The sequence below is a fragment of the Andrena cerasifolii genome, chromosome 4 (assembly GCF_050908995.1).
Source record: "Andrena cerasifolii isolate SP2316 chromosome 4, iyAndCera1_principal, whole genome shotgun sequence".
In the NCBI taxonomy this organism is placed as follows: domain Eukaryota; kingdom Metazoa; phylum Arthropoda; class Insecta; order Hymenoptera; family Andrenidae; genus Andrena; species Andrena cerasifolii.
Window position 1 is genome coordinate 5,253,224 of NC_135121.1, and position 23,473 is coordinate 5,276,696.

The following is a 23,473-nucleotide window of genomic DNA, read 5'->3' on the forward strand; positions in this document are numbered from 1 at the left end:
TCTCACGCTTGTCCGGCGAAGGCGCGAGCGGGTGAGAGGCACTGCAAACGAGCGACGACGGTACGAGGCAGACGCCGCGTTGATATTTTGCTTCGCTCCGTCTTTCATTAAATTCTTCTTCCGTTAAATCGTCACGCACACACATCCTAGCGATTCTTGTATTCGAGTGTCTTAAAATGCCTTACAACGCTCATATGAGACATGTGGAGTATGTCTGTGTTAGGAAAATCTGATGCTTCACTCAAGAATGAGGGCCGAACGGTCCACCCAGATCTTCCAGATCAACATTGTCACTTCTGGATTGACAACTTTCGAACAGTACTTCCACGGCACCATCTCCGCAAAGGGCGCATATCTTTTATACCGTTTGTACAAAAGAAAGTTTTGCCGAAAGTTTTTTATATGCTGCCTGACAACATATGTCAACGTCATTGAAACCGGTGAGGAGCATTCAATATATTATGCCGAAAGTTTTTTATTAATATCTCAGAAACTAAGGCCGAACACCAAAAAGTTTAAAGGGAAATGTTGTTTAGAATGACGACATTGACAACATATGTGAAGGTCATCGAAATCGTCGAATGCCCAGTTCATCGGCAAGTTTACCCGTTTTTCGTATCCAGAAATGAAAGAGCATCAAATAACAAAATTGCACCTTATTTTCCCCCATTTTTACTTTTCATGTCAACACACTTAAAATTCACAAATTCACACACAAATTGCAGAGAAAGACGCATTGAAAGATAATCTTTAATAATATGTACATTATAGTGGACTTTAGCTACTCTTGACCAAAATTATTTTCGAGATTCTTTTGGTCTCACCCCCAGAATTGTGGTACTAGTTGGGAAAATGATCTGGAAAAAATCAGGCCGATTGGACCACGGGAAAACGGCGCGCGTTAAATTTGAAAATTTTTAATTTTTTAAAACTTGATATACATATACAAGTATTTTTTGTTAACAATCGTATATGCTGTGTTTGTATTCTTAAACAGAAAAAAAATACAAATTCAGCGATATATCATCTATACTATCTATACTATTATAATAAAGCTACAGCGTTTGTTTGTATGTACACAAAAATCTCAAAAACTTCTGAACCAATCATTACGAAATTGTAACTACAGCATCCTTGAACAACAAGAACGGACATAGGCTATGATTAATCACGTAAAGTATAATGAATCTGTGTAATTATGTACATAAAGGAATACATGACTCGGCTGGCTCCGATGGATACTACGCGACGCGACCGCCAGGCGGCGACCGGGCCGAGCGCTTCTCGCAGGTGGAATACAGCAGTCATACCTATAAGAGAGCCGGACAGATCGTGTATGGTCACTCTCGAGTGCTACGAGAAAACTATCTTCCAAACTTCCAGACCTATAATCTTAACATTCAATCACCGATATTTATTAAAGCTAAACTACAATCTCGGCATAGTGCACAGAAAGTATATTGCATTTTTATCTTAATTGATACTGCATTGTCTGCACCCGAATCTGTAGTATCATATTACTGTCAGTGCCGAAATGGCGCAAGGACTGTTGGCTGCTGCGCCCATGTACTAGCAATTATTTGGTATTTGGGATTTGTTCGGTATATGGATCAGCCTTCAACACCAGCAGACTTCTTAAATCAGAATTTTCCGTACATCAAACCAACATCCGAGGATACAGACGAGGTTGAGGAGGACGATGAGAGTAACGCAAGTAATGTGAATGCGCACGCATATATGTTGTAAGACAATAAAAAAACATTTCACGCTTACGAACTGAGGCACAGCAATATACATGAAAGTACCAGTTACTAATATATTCATGAAAATGAGCCTAAACTCGGCCTGATTTAGACTATTTTTAATTCTACATAACATACCACTGGTTTACGCAATTCACAAGGAATTCGAATGATGTACGTATATTTATAATTATTATTAAAGATAGCCCGAATAAAGTCGTATTGGAATCAATTTCATCGGAAAAGCCTCACGTATCTATTTATTGTACTCTGATGAAGATGTGACAGGCAAAACACAAGTTTAAATTTTCATTAGTGTCGGCATGTTCAAAGATCAGGGCGAACTGAATAAAACTTTCCTTTCCTTTCGAATAAGGCCTGACCACCTTGAAGGGGAAATTCAAAAAAACCCTGCGCCAGTCTGTGTTAAGAATATTTTTGTATGCAATTTCACCAATATAAAAAATACACTAAACATCATCAATTAATAATGAATTACAATATGCGATGTAGATGTAACATATGAACAGAGTGACGCGCTCACCGAAGTACAATCATTAATCAAAGTTGATCGCAAGCATGGGCACCGGTAAAGGGTTTGAATTATCGAATTTTCCAGGAAAGTGGAGTATGCCGTTATGGTATTGACATATTAATCGAACAAGTAATTCTAAAGAAATAAATGCTATAAACTCATGAGATTATAAAACAATGCTTGTCTGTTTTAAGTTTTAATTGGATCTGCTTGGATGTACACAATTTGACAACTCCGGCGGCGCCACCAAGATGTACCAATAAAACAATATTAAATGAATTATTCTTGAATAAAATAAAGTTTTCTTGTTGTCTGATTATAGGTTCAGTAAAACACCCTTAAAGTTTTAGAACGATTCGCTTCATACTTGTTGAGAAAATAATTCTTAAAAATCACGGTGTTCTCGCGTCCTGAACCAGGTCCCCCTCAAGGAGACGTGCACTATTGAACCGTCCACTTTTCGTTCGGATCCATATACATAATATATTATAAACAATATACAAGCGACTAATTTACATTTTCTCTTCCGCACGTGCTAACATCTCCATGGCTAGATTGAAACTGCTGGGGAATGAAAATTAACATTTGCCGCTCGTATCAAGATTGGACGCGCAAGACTCAGCGTCATATTGAAGCGGCTGCAAAATGACACGTTCTGCTCGTGTGCACAGGGTCTTAAGGCGGGGTCCTATCTATGCAACTACTCGCCGCGCACGTTTTGTGTTGATGCACAGGCCACTTTGGCGCAAAAGATGTTCCCACTGCTGCAATTTCCCGCCGCGTACAGGTCATTTTTACGAGTTCCGACCACCTTGCAGCACTTGAAAGGGTCGACTTTTACGACCAGGCGCGCGTCGGAAACGTTTGCGGGGGCGCCATACCGAGATTTGCCTGCCACCCCGGGCACGCGGATGCATGCGCGCATCATTGTAAAGACAGAGAAAAATACTTCTGTATATCACTTGCATATGTGTGTTTATTGTCTATTATTATTATTTTATATATGAAAGCAAGCAATAACATAATAATTATTGCTGTAAATAGTAATAATTATACTACTGCTGTACATATATTTGCTTCTGTATACAGTTATGTGTCACTGAATTATAGTTTAATAGCTTTATCCATTTCAAATTATTCTTTTTTTCTATCAAGTTTTTACATTTATATAGTATATTGTAGGGTTGACTAACTGGGGGCTGTGATGCCAGATCGGGGACGGGTTCCCTCGAGAATTTCCCCCACCTCGCGCACACTACGCCGGAGCTGTGTGTCCGTGAGTTGGACTCCGAAGCGCCGAGCTCATGGACACGCTGCTCTGGCGTAGTATGCGCGAGGTGGGGGAAATTCTCGAGGGAACCCGTCCCCGATCTGGCATCACAGATTGGGGGCCCGCGAGCCACCGGGGACTCCTCCGCCTTGCTGGTATAGTGCCTATCTGAGATATAGTGACTTAGGTGTGAAGTCCCTCAGCGGGGTCTTACCCGACACCCTGCTAAGTACTTGGCCGCTAAACGTGCCCCCCTACTACCTCTTGCAGGACTGTATTTAGAGAAGACCAGGACAAAACCGGGGCCCTAACAGAAAATAAAACAGAAATTGAAGATACGGTTTATCATTATTAAAAGACATCAGTTCTTTTTCAAAATGAGCAAAATATATCCTACTGTACTATTAGTAATTAAAAATTCTCCCATTTAAAGGTACAGGTATGCGCCAATGGCTCAAATTATTACTTTTTTGTCGCATCTTCTAAATTTGGGCAACATAGGAAAATAGGATGATCGAAAAATGATCAATAGCAGTTATATTTCAGTCGAATGAAAATATAGGTATTAAAATAAAATAAAATGGTGGATCAAAATGTGGAATTTTTACTACACAGAATTTTTAGGGAAAATTGACAACCTTTTTGCTAAACTCGAACACAAAGTATACAGGGTCTTCAGCTGCATGTGGGAGAAAATTTAAGGGGTTATACTAGACGTCATAATCTGGCGAAAATGAAGAATAACGAAATTCCGGTTGAGGCTCTGTTTTGCAATTATAAGCGTTTAAAAATTTGGTAGGCCAGTCGAGATATTTCCCTAGCAATGTGACGGGAAATCAAATTACAATTAACGCAGTTACTGCTGTGACGGTCACTGGCGGCCGACGCACAGTGCGGCGAGTACCTATATGTATAGGAAAAAAAATCAATATTCCATCAAGATACCGTTATTTACGCATAATTGATATGCCAATCATATTTGTACAAAACAAATTTAATTTTTAATATAAAATAATTCATTAAAATGTATTTTTGATGTGCATAAAAGGGCACACCTCGCCGACTTTGGTGAAATTTAAATACGTTATAAAATTACAGATTCTGAACAATTTTGTTCTATACATGTCACCACCGTTTGGGCATAGTTTCCAAGTTGTTCGCAAAAATATTTTTTAAATTTCTTTCTTTGGTTTTTTAATTTGAGTAAGTTCTGGGTTAGATTTGCTAGATTGCTCGGACATAACTGCAAATACAGTACAGACTCGTGAAATATTTCGTTGTGTGGCTGTGTATGCTGTAATTTGTATATGTATAGTGTGGACTGCAAACATACAATTTTTAAGAATTAATTTTTGTACCACTTTTTTTATTCCACACACGTAGGCCCCCCTCCCCATCTAACTCCATACCTATACCGATATCTCGGAAACGATCTACGCAGGTGTACCTACCTGATTCCGAATAAATAACTGTGACGTCCCGGTCCCACCACATGGGTCACGCCGGTTAGTTTCCGCCGGCACCGCTAGAGGTCTACTCTTCTCGCAAGTCCTATCGTCCACTCTCGTTCATATATATGCAAGTTCCAAGTTCATTTCTACTTAGTCCCCGTGTGTCTAGGGCAGGGAATGTCAGCTATAGCACTACTGATGAGAGTCTGACTGACGGTCCCAAAGACGAAACACACGCACGCACAACATATATCCCCTTCTTTTTCTCCCCGATCTTTAATGCCAATCCACCTGCCCCGCACAGTATTCCAAAAGCCGTGATCGGCCCCGAGGGATGATTACGGTTACGCCGGAGGCAACGGGGCAAGATTAATCCCTCTATCCCCTTCTCTTTACGTTTCGGAATCAAAATCACCAATCAACATCTCGGTTTCGAACGGTAACAATAACAAAATATTTTTTGAATATCTCGATAACTAAAGCCGAGCGGCGGCGGTAACATGTATGGGATAAAGTTATTCAGAATCATGCCCTCGGTAACATATTTCAAGGTCAATGAAATCGGTGAGCTGTATACTTTTATGCACAATTACCATATTTGTCTACATAATAAAAGTAAAACAAATTAAATATATATTTTATAAATACATTTAAATACAAATCAATAACACGAGCGTGAAACAATTACAAACAAATACAATTCATTTTTTAAATAATTTGCATTGATAATAAATTTTAAATTATTCATTCGTAATATATATTTACATCACTATCGGTTAAATCTGAAGGAACTGGGAGCTCAGTATCTTTTAAAACTCAATATTCTGGCGCAGGAACTTACAAGGGATGATCCCGAACCCGGAAAATCATAAAATTCTGAAACATTGTGAATATGTAGGAGATTTCCTCCTGATTACGGCGCAATTTTTGTTTGCTGCCTGAATTTACTCGAAGGGGGTGAAATTAACCCCTGAACATTCGGTTATTTTCTGATTTTGTGTTATAACTCGCGAACTGTAAGAGATAGAAAAAATGTTTCAAGACAAAAGTTACTTCTTTTAATTAGATCTATCATTTGGTGAAAAATTATTTTACAGTTCACGAGTTATAACACAAAATCAGAAAATAACGGGATTTTGCAATCAGAAGCAAATTCCCTACATATTCACAAAGTTTCAGAATTTTTTGAATTTCCAGCTTCGCGATGTTTCCTTGTCAGAACAGATCGTTATTACTTACCGACTCAAAAAAAAAATAGAAGCTCAAGAAAGAACACTCGGGAGCAAACAAATTGTATACCGAAACAAAGGACATAAAGGAACTAATATTAGTCAAAAAAAGAAAGAACCGATATTTGTAGCTTTTTTTAATTCTCTCCAAAATTGTTTTCTCATGTTGCCTAAAATCATAATAGCCTCCACGAATTGACAAGTTGATCTCAGTAGTAGGGCCCGTATGGGACTACAGCGTGTCTGGATCGAACTACCCCTTAAAATGAAGGCAAGGCAAAAATAAAAATATGCATACATGTATCGTTTCCTGGCTGGGTGAGTTGATGGGCGAAAATTCCTGCAAGGGACACCCTCACGTGATACTCAAAATCTCTACAATATAGATATTATTTTTTATTTTCCTTCTAATCATTTTTGAAAATTAAGTTTGTCGACCAAGCTAGGTGAATCGCTTGTGTCAGGGAAGTTGCGCAAAATTGCATTTATTTCTGATAACTCAAATTATATGTGAGATATGAATTACTTACGTCGCAATTCATGTCACATTCGTGGAAAAATACGAAATTAATCAAGAGTGTCAAATATAACATACAAAAAACGAAGAATAATGCTGGATGTTATTTTCAATTTTAAAACACTGTTGGAAATTTATAAAATGACGGAAGCACGTCTGTGATATCAAATCTCGTATTCTACGCATTTAGATGTCTAATTTATGTTTCGTGCAATGCAATAACGTACTTCTCCGAAAATCTGTGATTCACTTAACTATCGTGTGAAACCCAAACCCGAATTCACTTGACGGAAATATAAATCCAATAAAAAGGAATATGCAGTTACTTTGCAGGAGCATAAAATTACAGCAAGTGCCGGTGTATTTGAATTAAGAAAGATGTTCTGCTTTTAAACGCGCATTCTGGCTGCGCTCTTTCATTTCGTGCATTATACATGCTTCCGCAAGTGTATTTGTATGCTGCACCAAATAGAACAAAATGCTAAATGGAACATGGTAGGTGTATGTTTTTCAGTTTCCTAAAATGATGTGAAAACTGAACTGTTTTTTGAATACTGTTGTATTTGTTGGTAAGATTCACCAAGCTTTTTGCGAAATGGAATGCCGACACTCGAAGACATGGCTACCAATTTTTGTATTTTATATAACAAGACATGATATTATTATAATACTTCATTCGAATTATCAAGCAGCAGTGTAACATTTTTTATAAATTATTTCTATAGAAATATTGTTGCCAAAGCTAGCATATAAATATTCTGTGCCATAAATACTTTACGATTCTTTTGCTGTGCACTGTCGGTTTCTATTATACGTACTCACAACACTCCCCCTCTACTTTTCTAACATCACTTATTTCATTTTCTGTTATGCTAAAAACTACAGACTTCGGCTTTAAGATAATTCCTCGAGCGATGCTTAATGGATGAGCGGCATAGTTTATGCATGAGAACGAGAAGAAACGTTTCATTATATTCATATTAAATACTTTTAGTCCTGCGTTTGTATCTCATTAAAAGAGTTCTGCATAATTGCAAAGGAAAAAAGTGAAACAATCACAAGCCTTCCAATTGAGACACTGAACTTTTACCTTTTACTGTTCCCCGTGGTATTATTTTATAAGCATTTTATAAAGTTTATTCTCGAATGTTTCGTTGCATTGTGTCTGGACATTCCCATGACCCTGTTACATCGTGCCAACACCACGAGTATTCGGAGCTACACGGTATCAACTTACCTAATTGGTATTCTTTACAGATCCAAATAATAAAAATTTATAACGTTCAATAATAATTACGGCACATCCTGTGTGACGTTGGTCAATTCAATATATCTGCTACTGCTTGTAGTGAAAAGGAAAGAAGAATGCATAAAAGTGTCAACATGTTAAGGGGTTACATATGTAGGGTAGACCGGGGGCGATTGTGACACGTTAAATATCTCAGAATATATAATAGATATTAACACAAATTTTGAATATATGATGAAGAATGGCATTTGGAATACACACATCCATGTCCTGGCAGTATGGATACACAATAGACATGTATAGTGAAGAAAATAACTTTTCGATACCCTAAAGTAATCTTTTCTTACTGATTTAAAATTGTAATATAAATACATCCTTTTCAAGTACGTGTTTTTTCTTTTTTTTAATATTTAATCTGGCCATTTTTAAAGTAATACTGATCGTTAGTTATCACTTTATGTGTCTCGTTAATCAAAATTTATGGCGAGGAAAGTATATAAATATATATATATATATTATTAGTATATATATATATTATAATAATTATAATAATATAATATATATTATTAGTGAGATACGCAAATAAAATTCATTTACATTAAACTTATTAATATTAAACTTAATTCTAACACCATAGCAGTTTTCATTAATAAAGTGTTTGCACAAAGCAATATTGAAACATTTACAATCTCTTTTTGTACATGCTTTATTGTTTAATTTTACATTGGAAGAGTTATAGGTACTAGTAGAAAGCGGTAGATACATTGAAAATTAAGGTTTGTAATTGATGCATTAATGATATTCTTCACAGGTAGAAATGCTTAAAACGGAAATACTTCAAGTAGGTATACCTACTCTCAAGTAACAGGCATCTACATGATTTTGATAGATTTTAGATGTCGGCTTTTAAATCAAGCATATTGGTAAAGGTTTTTGAATCTGAGAGAAAAAAAGCTGGTTGTGGGTTAGCGACTGCAATTTAATTCTTTCATTAAGTAAGTGCAAATTGACATCTGTCTCTTGGAAGAGCACATTAGTTGAAATTGTCCGCAATAAATTTTTCCAAATCCGAAATCCAAACCAAACATATCCAAGGGCTGAACAATACCCGTCGTTCTTTTTGGAACGATTGAAAATCACTCCAAATAAAAAATTCCAGTTAAATGGTCGAGTACCTACTATATAGCACGAGTTTTATCTTTCTTGCAATTGTAGAATATAGGTACATACTGTCTTGCTTAAATAAATAAAAGCTGTCTAAAATTGATATAAATAACAATTTAAGTATTACTTTGTGCAACCATTTTATTAATGTAAACTGCTGAAATGAACTTCAAATTTGACAATAGTAGTTTTATTTATTTACAGAAAAAATATAACACATAAACTATTCATATTTATGAAAAGAGGTTACCCCGAGGTATTTCTGTATATATTTACAAAATAAAAAACTTAATTTTAAGGGTCGGTAGTGGGGGTAACTCGAAAAGTGTTGATTTTTCGATAATTATTTTTACGCAGTTTCGTAGGTACAAAAGAAGGGTGCAATTTTTGTTTAAATTTCTTTTCGATATCTCTCACACTTCTCGAGATATTCCACGAAAAAGAAATCTGCATTTTTCCAAGGGGTGATATTTCACCCCCTAAAACCGCACTATAGCACTAACAAAAATAGGGTTGTGTTACGGATGAACTACTCTACCTGCACACAAAGGTACATCATTTTCTGAATTTCCGGGTTGCCTAACTGCCCTTTAAGGCAGATTCGACCGCAGCTATGTACTGTCGCGCGCCCCGAGCAGCTCCTACGCAGGCAGTTCTCAATCTGGCGGAACCTCGAGCTACACTCCTGGTTTGGGTTTTAACCAGCTCTCTCGACAGCGACCTAAGGTTCTAAGCGGACTCGAACAATTGCTCCTAGTAGGTATTAAGTTTAAAGACGCAATTCCTACCAGCATTCAAATCCTAGAACCCCAAGTCAAAGCAACTCTACCTCCGCTCCGGATCATAGGGCTTGACCCCACACTCCATTCATTTCTGTTTTATCGAATGCCGTTATTATTCGCTCAGGTAATTCCTGCACAGTTTGTATTTCAACGGAGTACACCTTTTGTTTCACATACTTATCCCCACTAAATAATGAAAATCAGTTTTGCTTCACTAACATTTCACTCAACTTTTGAATTCACCCTCGAGCCAACAACAAGGAGAGTATTTTAGGTGTCCGCCTCGGATCATTTTGATTTTTGGATATGTTATACAGGACCGAAAAATAAGAAATACGTGTTTTTTTTTATTTTTCCCCGTATTCATATTTGGGGGATGAACACTGCGTTCAAAGTTAGGATTGAAAAATCATTTTTGTGGAATATCTCGAGAACTATTAGAGATAGAGGAATAGTGTCAATGGACGAATTTTGTGTCTTTGAATGCGAAATATGACTGACTCACCAGATTTTCAAAAAGTCCACTTGTTTAAATAATACATAAAAAATTGTTATTTTTTGTTAATAATTTAATTTTGTTATTAATTTATTTTTAACATTAAAAGCAGGAAAACAGCAATTTGATATTAACTAAAGTTCACGTGTCACCGAAGCAACGTCTGTTCTGAAATTTTATTCCATATTCGTCTTTTTTAATGTTTTCGTATCTCCATTTAAAAATAGTTTCCGTATTGTGAAAATAATAAGCACAATGTGATAGCAATAACTGTAAGAAATAATAGCTAGTCGTTGGTAGAAGCTATTAAGCGCTTTTAACGCATTATCATTGGTGGAGGTTCGCTTTTTCAAGTATATCGACGCCTCGCACCTTGGTTCCATATCGAACTTGGCATTGACTCGTGTGAACCACCTAGTCGAGGCAATAAGACGAAAGAACGCCACCTGTTTCCAAGTGTTATGAAACCTCCAGGCAGTCTCGCTGTCTCTCGCGACGACAACTTGGCGCTTAGGTACACATTGTACTCTATCCACACACTTATACGTTTCTACAACCCTCGCTCCAGCTCGGGCGAACTCAAACTTTTAGCTATCAAGCCCATTACCAGTACAGTTACTCTCTACGGGTTCGCGAGATTTTGTCGCCAAATATCGCAGATGACGCTTAATAAGACACTTCTTTCTTTCAACATTTTCGTCGGGTGGTTTGCTGAACAGTCTACCGCTGGGTCTCTTCCTCCAGTATTGTTCACGAAACTTAATTTAACAGCAGTATGTCGTCGAATTGATAATGAAAGTTTATTTTTTGTGCAATTTTTTTCACGTCTACATTACTTTGTATAACATGACATCGGACGCTGCTATTAAATTCAATTTGTATATACGTCTGTCGTAATTGATTAAATTCTCTTACAAGGGAAGATCCCGAACCCGGAAATTCAAAAAATTCTGAAACTGAATATATAGGGGATTTCCTTCTGATTACAACGCATTTTTTGTTTGCTGCCTGAATTCACTCGAGGGGGGTGAAATTAACCCATGAAAATTCGGCTATTTTCCGATTTTGTGTTATAATAACTTGCGAACTGTAAGAGATAGAAAAAATGTTTCTAGGCAAAAGTTACTTCTTTTAATTAGATCTATCATTTGGTAAAAAATTATTCTACAAATATTATAAATTTAACTGATAGAATAAATGTTTAGAAAATGAGTCATCTCTCACCCACAATTTGAAAGTAAGCTAGCAATCCTAATCATAACTACGCCATCTCTCCTTTTTGCACGGAGAGATGGCTCGTTAACTTTGAAAGGAAAGGTTAATATGGCCAAATACTTTCGCTGCATTGGCCCTTATTACCTCTACTATATTATTATCCAGAACATTAGACGAGAATTAACTTAGAAGTATATTTTATATACGATTCTGTATACCAGGCCTGCACAGCTAGGTTGTGGCGGGCAAGAGCGCTCTCGATTGCTCGTGAGCAAAGCGAAGAGCGACGCCGTGAGCAGTTCCCCCACCCTGTGGTCACTAGCTGCCGTAGTATGCGTGTAACCAGGAGTGCCGAACTTCGCCCCTCCCAGAGCCGCACGAGTCGGACCCCCGGTCAGCCGGTTCCCCCACTTATTTTTCTCCAGGCGTTGCTCGAGACCCGGTAGGGAGAGAGTGCGGCACCCGCAGGAGAAATTCATCACAGTGAAGTAGGTGTGGAGGGGGCCGTTCTCCTACGGCTCTATGGAGCATGCGAAGAGGAGAAGGAGCCACTGCGGCTCGCGAGTCGCTAGTTCGACACCCCTGGTGTAAACTGTAAGGGGGTTGCTGACGTTCAGCGGCACTCTCGGCCAGCAGAACGTATTGAATCGAAATGAGGTGAAATGCAACGAGTCATTGAGGCGTCGTCAGTTAACTTTTTTTCTAAAAAGTATTGTAATTTTTAGATATCTTACCGTTACAAGGAAATAACAGCATTTTGTCGCATTTATATACATAAAATATGGATTAGGGATTACAATACCGGCGTGACTTTTCACGTTTTTCGTGAACTGCCGTTCGTAAACAACTCATCGTTTCTAAATTAGCCTGTTATAAAAGGAAAAGCATTTAACTTATTGCTGAAATTCCCAGTACGATATATGTTTATTGTATATATTTATTACCCCTATGTTCTTCTTTTTTTAAAAAAATATTGTCAAATAATAATTCTATACGTGGTGTATGTCAATATTTTTTAAACCTGTATCAGTGGCTCTGTAAATATGTTGAGGAAGTTAAAAACGTTCAGGAAATAGCAAAACAAGTTTCTGTACCCATCCAGTTTCTCGCTACACATCATAAATCTGAACAAAGCTGGTTGCTAGCTTTAATGGGCCTCATACTCCTCACTCACGAACACTCCCCACCACGGCACTGTTGCTCATGAAGGCGTGGTTTTCAGCCGTTCAGGACTGCCTTATAACAACCATTCAGGATACGAATTTTTCATAAGTGTTTCAAGAATCCAAACCGATATCATAACTGTTTTCAACCCCTGTCTTAAACCAAATGTGGTTTATTACCATGTGTCCCAGAATTGAGGGACAATCCGGAAAGAACACATCGAAAAGTCCTTTACCGTTTTGGAATCCGACGCTTCGTTCTCGAGATATTAACAGTTGAATATTAGCAGTGAATCTTCCGGGCCGCGGAGGCCAGGCGGTTTAAGCCGAAACAGCTGACGCGGAGCAGTAACCACTAGCGCGCACGCGCAGGAGGCCCGCATAGATCCCGACCCACACACACATTACGGAACGGCTAGAAATGGGTTAACAGCGCTAAAAAAAATGTTGTTTATTTTTATTCAACAAAATGGCGGTCCTAGAGCCGTTGCGCCTTGGGTCATTTACAATTCACTCGCCAATCGGCGTTGCGCGGATCTCCGACTGGTGTTTCCTCGCATAAAAAACGGAAAATGTTCATTCGCTACATGACATAAATTAAAGAAGTACATACGGGTATTTCAAAACAAATATTTTTCTGGAAATGGTGAGTGTTAGAAGAAAAATTGTGATTTTTTTAGCAGAAAATTTAGTTACAAAATGTCTGTAGATTCTCTCAAGATTCTCTCAAAGTTCAAGTTAATCGGATGAATAGTCATTTTCTTGATTTTTTTTTATCTTCAAGAGATGTATAACAAATGCCATTAACCAGATTTTCTTTTAAGTTAATTATTTAAAAGAAAAAGCTGCTAAATATGAACTTGTGATTTCCATGTGTTCTAGGTGACCCCCCCCCCCCCCCCCGCCCCTCTTAACAAAATTATGCGTTTGTTTTGTCCTCATATTCTAGACATTGGCAGATGACATGATTTAAATTAAATAAGGCTTGAAATTCTGCTCCGCAATGGTAAGCATTGTTCGGAATGAAATTAACTCTGGCTAGAGAAGCATTTTCCTGGCATACATATCCGATGCTAATTGCGGTTCACTTAATCCTGGATTTTCCATGATTTTCCTTATAATATTCCGCTTGTATCTGGAATCGGGAATTCGTGGACGTCGTTTTTGGAGATTAAACTCGATCCGATCCTCTTCTGTGTATCTTCTAACAATGTCTGCTACAGTACTTTCCTTCATATCAATAACTTTGCAATTTCACGGCAGGTTGTCCTGCTTCATAATTATAAATTAAAAGTTGCCGTTTATTAAAATGATGTATAGCCTCCTTCTGGTGGCATTTTGAGATGTCGGTGTTTATTGCTGAATTTCCTGTCTCAAACTGACATACAATCGTAATTTTACTAGTATATACACATTGCAAATGTACACATTGGACTAAGAGATTCACTGGAATTAGTAAAGCGAGGAATATATTATGCGTCCGAGTATTTTTCTAATCTGTGAACTGAACATCATTTTGTTTAAAATTTGTTATGTTTCTACTATCTACAATAAATAATTTAACATAACACAAAACGACAGAGGGAATATTTTAACAATTCGCGATGATATAAATTAATAAACTTAAAACTACTATGATGTCCGAACATTAAAATGAGTAACTATACATAACGAATATAAACATCAGGTCAAACAGCTGGTTAGAAATGATAGTGACCGAATATTTTTGTGATATGAAAATTGTGATATGGATTTGTTTAAAAGCTATTGTACGAATAAATATTATAACTAAAAGATGATAGTTTCCGTATTTGCAAACTCTAATAAATGGTTCACATTTTCACAACATAAGCAGCACGATATTCAGATAATCATTTCTTATATAAAGCAACGGATCCGGAGATAGTGTGATGTTCGAATATTAACACGAGTACCTGTATAACGGGAATCAAACGCACAACAAATCAGCCGCGCGACAACGAGATTGTACCAGATAAGCCAAGTCTGACGATGAGTGAAATAATGGGCTACGTAGCGAGGGACCCTCGATCAACGGCAAGGCAATCAAGAGGGCGTTAAACCGTGCATGCGGCGTTTCATATTCCTAATTCATACTCCTACAATGACACCTTGGTAAGAGTATATATTATCAATGGATTGGTGAGATTTTGCCGATGAAAATTTGCCCAAACACGAAGCAATTCGGAATATTTTTAACTATGAATACAGAATTAGATATACACTGGTCCGCGGATTCAGTGGAAATTATGCTTCCAATGACTGACCCACGACGCATACTGCGCACATTAAAAGTAGACCGAATTACTTAGTGTATGGACTCACTTTTATTGAGAATGCCTTAACACTCCATTGGTAATACTTTCATGCACATTTATCAAAACGCGCGGCTCCAGACTGAAGGGTCGATCGCACCAAAGAAGCAAAATGATGGGGTAGGTCTTTTCCTAACCCAGACCGTCAACCTGAGGCCAGAATCTTTCGTTTAAGCCAGGGAACGCTGTATGAAGGAGCGAACAGTAATCACTTGCAAAACGCCCACCCTCTAAAGCAGGCCAGTCCAACTTTTGCTCTTGCCCTCGAAGAGAAGCCGCGGGTGGTTGCGAGCGAAGGCAAGAGCGACGGCAAGCGCGGCAGCCATAAAAGAGTGGGGATAGTGGCGTTCACAGATTCCCCCACCAAGAAGACCTTCCGCTCTTGGGCCTGGCTCGGTGCCTCCGAGAGCCAAGAGCAACCCGCGGCTTGTCGCGGCTGCTCGTGCGAGCAAATCCCTGGACAGGCCTGCTCTAAAGGTCTGCGCACACATACAGTAGCGGAAAAAACGTTACCACTTTTTCGAACCACCCTACTTCTATTACTTTTCAATATCAACTCAAAACTGCAGTATGTACCTAATATACATATTCCGAAAGAGAATTAAAAGCTGTATAAAACGAAGTTACAGTTGAATTTATTTAACTAACAAACAAAAACTCTACATAACATTAAACAAGATAACACACTTTTAAAACCAACAAACAGTTACCATTTTTGAAGATTAATAAAAAAATCTAATATTTTGTGGGGGCACCTTTTGCTTTTCGGACAACATAAAAAGTTACTAAGTGATATATTCTTTGGCGGCCCCAAAAATATGTTACCCCGTTCAATGTCATGTAACACTTCTGTTTGTCACTTAAATCAATTCAACTTTAACTCGGTTTTATACAGCTTTAAATTCTCCATCGGAATATACATATTAAACATACCACAGTCCCAAATGTATGCTAAAAAATAACAAAAATAGAACAAATCGAAAAAGTGGTAACTTTTTGGCCGCTAGTGTATTATTTTCGTGTCAGTACCGTTCCGGCGTTGCCAGTGGTAAGAAGAAGAGACCCTCTACGCCCTCTTCTTCTTACCACTAGTACGCCGGAAAGGTGCTGACACGAAAATGACAAGTGTGTGCAGACCTCAAGTCTCCCAAACTGCAAATCAGTTGGTGGAATTGTTCAAGCCACGACCCTAAAGGTGAAATCCCACGGCGCGTGGCTCGACGAGTCGCGCGCCATACTCGCCAAGCCATGCGCCGTGGGATTTCACCTTCAGGTTGTAACTCGGTCGAGCTCGTTGCTCGATTTGTTTTCTTAAGATGAGCGACTGGCAACTGAGAGTGATACGAATAAATCATCCACAGATGAAAATTAAAATTTTTTTCCTTTTTGTTTTACACTTATTCAAATTCAACCTGTTAACATAATCGTGACATTTTTCCGATGAACGTGATATCAGAAAAGACTTCATTCGGACTATTTTTAATTTCGACACATAAAATGTGTCGAAACCCATATTAAAAAGAAATTCATTAAATATAGCCCAAGTGAAGTCTTTTTTATATTATTTTCATCGGAAAAATGTTACCAGTATATTAATAGCATTTTCATAGGCGTAAAACATAAAATAGATAAATTTTAATTTTCATCTGTGGATGACTTAAGCCGGGTCCACATTTGTTACCGCACTTCGCTCTGTAACCGTGACCTGTTACCTAGCTAACCACTCATGGTAACAAGTGTAAACGGGTCACAGTATGCAGTTAAGCCGGGTCCACATTTGTTATCGCACCCCGCTCTGTTACCACGACCTGTGTTACCTACCTAACGACGTTCTGTCACTACATACTGTGACTCGTCACTTGGTTCGGCCGTTCCGATGAATGTCACGGAATCGTCCGACATCGTCTACACCTCTTACCACGACCGGTCAGATAGGCAACAGGTCTCGGTAACGGAGCGAGGTGCGGTAACACATGTGGGCCCGGCTTTACAATGACCAGTTAGCTAGGTAACAGGTCGCGGTAGCAGCGCGAGGTGCTACAACAAATGTCGACCCGGCTTTATTCCTATCGCTCTCGGTGGCCGGTCGCTTGTCCTAAAAAAACAAATCGAGCGCCGAGTTCAAGCGTGTTCCAATCTGAGGGTCGTGGCTCGAGACTGAAATCAAAGAAGCCGGTCCTCGACTAAAATCGCATACCAGTCTCCCAAATCGCTAACCCGGACTCCTGATCCGTTTGCATTTTAAGAGATACCACTGTACTTACTTCCCCTGGACACTATTACCACGTATAGCAAAGAAATGAAATTAGTGGGGAAACTGTTGAAATGAATTTGTTCTAACAAAGCAGATAAAATGAAACCGAATCCCTTCATGCGGACGTATCATATCTTATTAAAGGGTGGCAACAGAATATAGCTCGAGGTAAGCTGCAGTCGCCTTAGTATACATATAGCCAGAATCTCCCCTAATAGAGAATCATATATCGATTCTAGCCGTGTAAGTTACTGCAGTACTGGCGTGGTAACGGTAGTAATATTCTCCTCCATATGAACCAGCGTAATGCTGATTGTGAGTCGAACAAAGCGGCCAGCTGAATGGATGGAGAAACTTAATCTTTCATGTACGCTACCTAGAGCGTAATGAATGTGAATAATATAGAAACGGTAAAATGTATATGGGTTAAGTAGGTATTCGGTGCTCTCTTATTGTGGACCCTTATTACAGTTACCTATAAATTATGGGATATTGTGTAACTTGTGCTATGCTTTTCAATCAAGTGACCGACTTGGGGAATTATTTTCACGTACTGATAGAGCTCTGTTTCAGATAATTTTGAAACAATTGCTATTTCGTATCATTAATTACATTTGTGGTCGGTAATAAAGTATTTCCTATTGTTAGGGAAACATTTAACTGCCTAAAGACAATTACTGATTCTAATCAATGAAGTAAAGATGTACTAAAGAAATACTTCGCAACAACTTTTGAGCATTAGTTACGTTTAGTTACTCTTATGTAAATATTAATGCTTCGAAAATCATTTATTAGGATTTGAACTTAAATATCGTTTTCATTTTAATAAATTCTCACGTGGGGGCGTTCTCAGCCGTGCACGTAAAGCCGGGTCCCGACCTGAATGCCAAAGAGATGTATACAGTGTTGTAAAAGTTTCTAGGGTAAGCTGTACAATGATTGGCACTTAAGCGGAAATCCTAATTGTAATGTCTATATTTTTCTCTGAAGATTTTATATGGTTTTAATTTTCAGTTATTATCGATGATTATGGATTTTTCATTAAAATAAAATATCTTAAGTACTTACCTATTAAGTCTTTTAATTTAAAAATATTCAATGAAAAACAAAAATAGGCATAGAAGTACAATCATTGGCAACATTTAATGTCATGAAGTGTCTCAATTATTGGCACTGAAAAACTAAACATAAATTTGTTTACTTTTTAATAATTCATTCTTCATTAATAACTAAAGATAAAAATAAATAAGAGATCAGACTAAAGAAAATAAAATTAAGATCTAGTTAGAGTCATCTGATTCAGAATAATTGCATAAGAAAGCCATTAATTCTCCCTCGTTGCGGAACGTTTCTCTTCTATTGTAGTTCTCCTTATCAACATTTTAAGAAAACACTTAAAATTCAGCCCTTTGTACCACCGCTAAGTTTAAGACTTCACTTGCGGTGTTGCCAGATGTAAAATGTGTAGTGCAACTGCTGGAATTTGCAGTGTTTTAGTGCAAGAAAAATAAGAAATTAGGAAAAAAGTAATCTGTAGTAGGGGTGTTCGATTCACTTCAAAGAATCCATTCAGAACCGGATTACAAGAATCGATCTCCCTCAAAAATTGAAACCAAAGAATCCACACCAAAGAGAAATATTTATGCAATAATTAATTATAATTCAAAATGTACCATCTTCTGCATTAATTTGTTTTATTTAGTAAAACGTGCAGTGCGCTATGTCACGCCACAAGAAAGAATGGTAAAGTAAGATCCAGGACATAAGGATCGTATATAAATTTGGCGGGAATCGTGTATAAATGGCGGAAACGTATAAGACCAGGAAAACCTACGCATCAAGCAGTTTGATTGGTCCTTTCACTAGTGACAAATAATTCCCCCCATTGCAAAAAATCGATTTTTAATTCTTACATCAAAGAATTGATTCTGGGAAAAACCGAATACCAAAGAATCGATTCAAAAGATCTATCTTATAACAAAAAAAAAATCGATTTTCTAAAGAATCTAATCGGAATCGAATACCCCAAATTGGGAGTGTCAATGATTAGTGCAGTGCCAGCATTAGTGCAGTTTACCCTACGCGGCAAGACGTTCATCACTTGGATGGAATATGATCCCGCAATAAACTATCTGCATTTCGGAACATTTGCTCAGCAATCGGAGAAGTAGACCCATTCCTGTACCGAGCAACGGTATCAATTGATGTAAAAAGATGAAGATTCTTTGATCCTGAAAGAGGCCGAGGTCTTTGTTTCGCAACATTTCTGTTACTTCCCTTCTCCCAATACAGATCGCGCAATGTAACTTTGCCTCCTAGCGGCCACTGAATAGGCCGTGCGTGCGAGAGAGTCTGACCGTCAGCGTTCTTTGAATTCATTTCGAAAAACATGCGACCGTACACGGACGAATATCATACAAAGTAACAGGTTAGCGAGATACCCATGCGTGTGCGATCGTATGTTTTTCGAAACGAATTAAAAGAACGCCGACGGTCGGCCATTCTTGCACGCAGAGTTCGAAGGGATTCGACTCCACTGATGGAGAGGGAAACACCTACAGGAGCGGTGGTAATGTGTGCGTGACTGACGCAGGCGCAGTACATGTAGTCGTGACTGACGCAGGCGCAGCACATGCACACATTACCACCGCTCCTGTAGGTGTTTCCCCCTCCATCAGTGCAGCCGAGTCCCTCCGAACTCTGCTTGCACGCACGGCTGACTCACGGCCTACTCAGTGGCCGCTCGGAGGCAAAGTTATATTGTGCGATCTGTACCTGAAGTATGTTCGTTTTAACTTCGTATGCTACTGTGCAAAGTTGAATCCGCGTGGTCCCGCTTGCGTCGTCCTCCCTTCAAATGCCAACCAGATTGCTCTTGAGTATATACACGCTTGCAATGAGAACTTCTTCCATCGATGTAATGTTTACGAATACGGAGCGAGCTGAGTATAGAAACACGTGAAGAAAGGCAGGAGGCAATTTGGACCTCCCCACATGAGTTATTTGTGCGCTCTCAGTCCTACTCGACGTATACGCATTCAGGTCTGAATCCGGCTTAACACTGTGCGGCTCGGTGTTGATCTGGGTCAGTGTTGCCAGGCAATTCCCTACGCGTAGGAAAAACGTGACGTCACATAGACATATATACACTAATACAGCTTGTGCACGCCATGCAATGAATTGTGGGCATTGTGGTGCGTCACCGCGTCACCAACACAAATATACCGTCATTGCTGTAGGTATTCCCCTTCTACTACTCTCCGTACTACGTCAAGTATTCCCTACGCCGCCATTAATTCCCTACGTATCGCAACTCCGGATTCCCGGAGTCGGCGTGTTCGTCACGCCGAGATCCTCGCCGCTTGTCGCTCATATTCGTTCCATCTCACTCACTCTCATTTTCTCTCACTCTTACATGCCTCACCTCAGAATTGTGGCTACATCTGCTCATAGGCCGCCAGAAGCGCGTTCTAATACAGGGTGATTCTCTCGCTAGAGTTCCCAAAAGCAATGCCGCCGGCAATAACGCGCCTCGCTGGGTTTCGGGGCCTTTGACACTTGAGGCCAGAGGGGCCATACAATGTTGCGCTTTAAGAAGTGACTCATTTGATGTTCTGCATTTCTCATTAGATCTTTGCGAAAGTGGCGTCAATCGATTCCTTATGCTTTTCCGATGAAAATGGCCCCCAAAACAACATAATTCGGATCATAATTAAAGAAATTGCATGAAAAATTGATTTGCATAATGTAAAGCTAACTTCGTTAAAAATAGCCCGATTTACACCACATTTGGTATGATTTTTGTCGGAAAGGCGTAAGGAATCTATTGGTGTAACTACCATATCGATTTGATGAAAAATAAACGTTTTCATTTTCCGCATAAGGTGTGAATCATCGCGATAAGCGACTCGCGAAACCCTAGGAAAATTAAACCGCGCACGGTCGAACGTCATATGTCTTCACTACAGCATATTAAAAACTTCTTTATCTACGACCGAATTTGAATTTCATATCTTTAATTTCTCTGTATAACGCCCTATCGAAGACGACTTGGACTCGAAATCGTGCAAATCAGGTCGTGTTTGGTCTTATTGTCATTTGAAAAACTTCTAGAACATGTTAAAAGTATTTTCAGAAACATTTTATACAAAATATGAGAATTTAAATTTTACACAATTTCATCATCACTCTCGGCTGGCGGTTTAAATAAATCGAGCGACGGTCTCGACTTTAATATACTGAAAATGCGAGTCTGACCACTTCTGTGACGAAAAACCACAATTCCGAACAGTTCTAAGAATTGGTGTGAATAGAACCATGCACTATGGTCGCACTATATACTAAATTTCATACCCATTCCGTTTGAACTTCAATTCCAGGAAGCTAGACTGACTGCAATTTTCTAAACCACTCGTTTTACGTATTCAACGTCCGTTAATCACGGCGAATGCCGCATTTGGTGCAAACTTTATTTCACGCCCTGTAATCACTATCGCCGCCGTCTATACCCTTTGTCCAGCCATGGTCATATGAGGCATTGAGACCAAAAACGGACTAACCCACATTAAAAAAATTAATTTTTCCCATTTTATATGATTAGTAAAGCCTATTGGAATACATTATTGCTACTAACTCAATTTCGCAAAAAATGTGGGTTAGTGTTTTTGCTCACAATGCCTCATATAAAAATTGATTGTAACTAAAGTAAATACGGTTGTAGAAGTGCCAAATGATAAGCCAACAATTGTTTAGTTAAATACAACAACAGTTAAATATAACAATTAAATAGTACCCTTGCCCGTTTTTTAACAATATTTTCGACCCCGTTGTTGATTTTTGTGAGTAAAATGAATAAAATTCAGGAAATATGAGAGTTTATGGTTGGATTTCATCTCTCAAGTCAGGTAAATGGTTTTGTTTTACTGAGATTAATTTATTTTTTTATGGATAAGTTATTAAGCTACAAAGCGGATTATCATTGTCGCAAATCTTTCGGGTGCAAGCTTAGCGTATTGAACACACATGTCAATGGAGAATATCGGTTTCTAGGTCGTTGTTCGATTAGATTGACAGCCCTGTAAAAGCTAATTGTAAGATACCTATTCCTCCTCTACCACAAGTACATGTTACACCTTCATATTATATTGTAATACATATGAATATCAGCTATTAAAATCACGTAGTTAATTTCTTTTTCTTCTCCTATGATTTCTTATGATTTATATATATTTTTGTTACAGGGGGCCCGCGAACATTTTCTGCTAGGCCTTACCGAGGAGGTTGGTTCGTTTGTTTGGTTTGCAATTAGGATTAGTAAATAGATTTTTTCCCCTATATACTGATATCTTCTTCTTCAATCTACAGTAATTTCACATTTCACGTTTGTAACTGCTTTTTCCACTTCTGCATTTGAATCTACATATACACGTATATATGTATACATACTAAGCGTATATCTTTGTCCTTTACACCACATTTTTCTGTACTTCTTGCAAATTTTCTGTCTCCTATCGTTTCATCTGTTGTCTAAAGGCCTCTGTACACATATCAGTTCCGTACCAGCGGGCGAGTGGTAAGAAGACGAAGGGATAGACTATAGAGCAGCGCTGTTCAGCATAGGGACCCCTCGCGCGCCAATCTTTCTTTCGCGCAGCGTGCCTTCCGTTGTCAAGGAGACCGCGCGATGCTACGAAGGTTGCCACGACGGGCCAGTGTCGCCAGAGTTAGGAGCGATGGGGCCTAAGTGATGGAGGGGGAAACACCTACAGGAGCGGTGGTAATGTGTGCGCGAACTGACGCCAGCGCCAAGCCAGCCAAGTGGCGCCAACGTGAAGCTAACCACGGCCAACCAGCGTCGCCGGGAAATAGATTCTCGACGCTGATTGGCCGTGGTTAGCTTCACGTTGGCGCCACTTGGCTGGCTTGGCGCTGGCGTCAGTTCGCGCACACATTACCACCGCTCCTGTAGGTGTTTCCCCCTCCATCACTTAGGCCCCAGCGCTCCTAACTCTGAGTGTCGCGCGGTATCCCTCGCAACGTGGGCGAGAGTGGGAGAATCTCGGGAGTACGCGCA

General features: G+C 38.9%; 1 protein-coding gene across 1 annotated transcript in view; it reads left to right on the top strand.

Moving 5' to 3' along the window:
• Positions 1-23,473, top strand: part of LOC143368617 (nephrin) — a 338,794-nt gene that overhangs the window by 183,904 nt on the left and 131,417 nt on the right. The window contains exon 3 of the mRNA XM_076811531.1: positions 22,641-22,679. Coding sequence (XP_076667646.1) covers positions 22,641-22,679 — 39 coding nt within the window. The remainder of the gene's footprint in view (positions 1-22,640; positions 22,680-23,473) is intronic.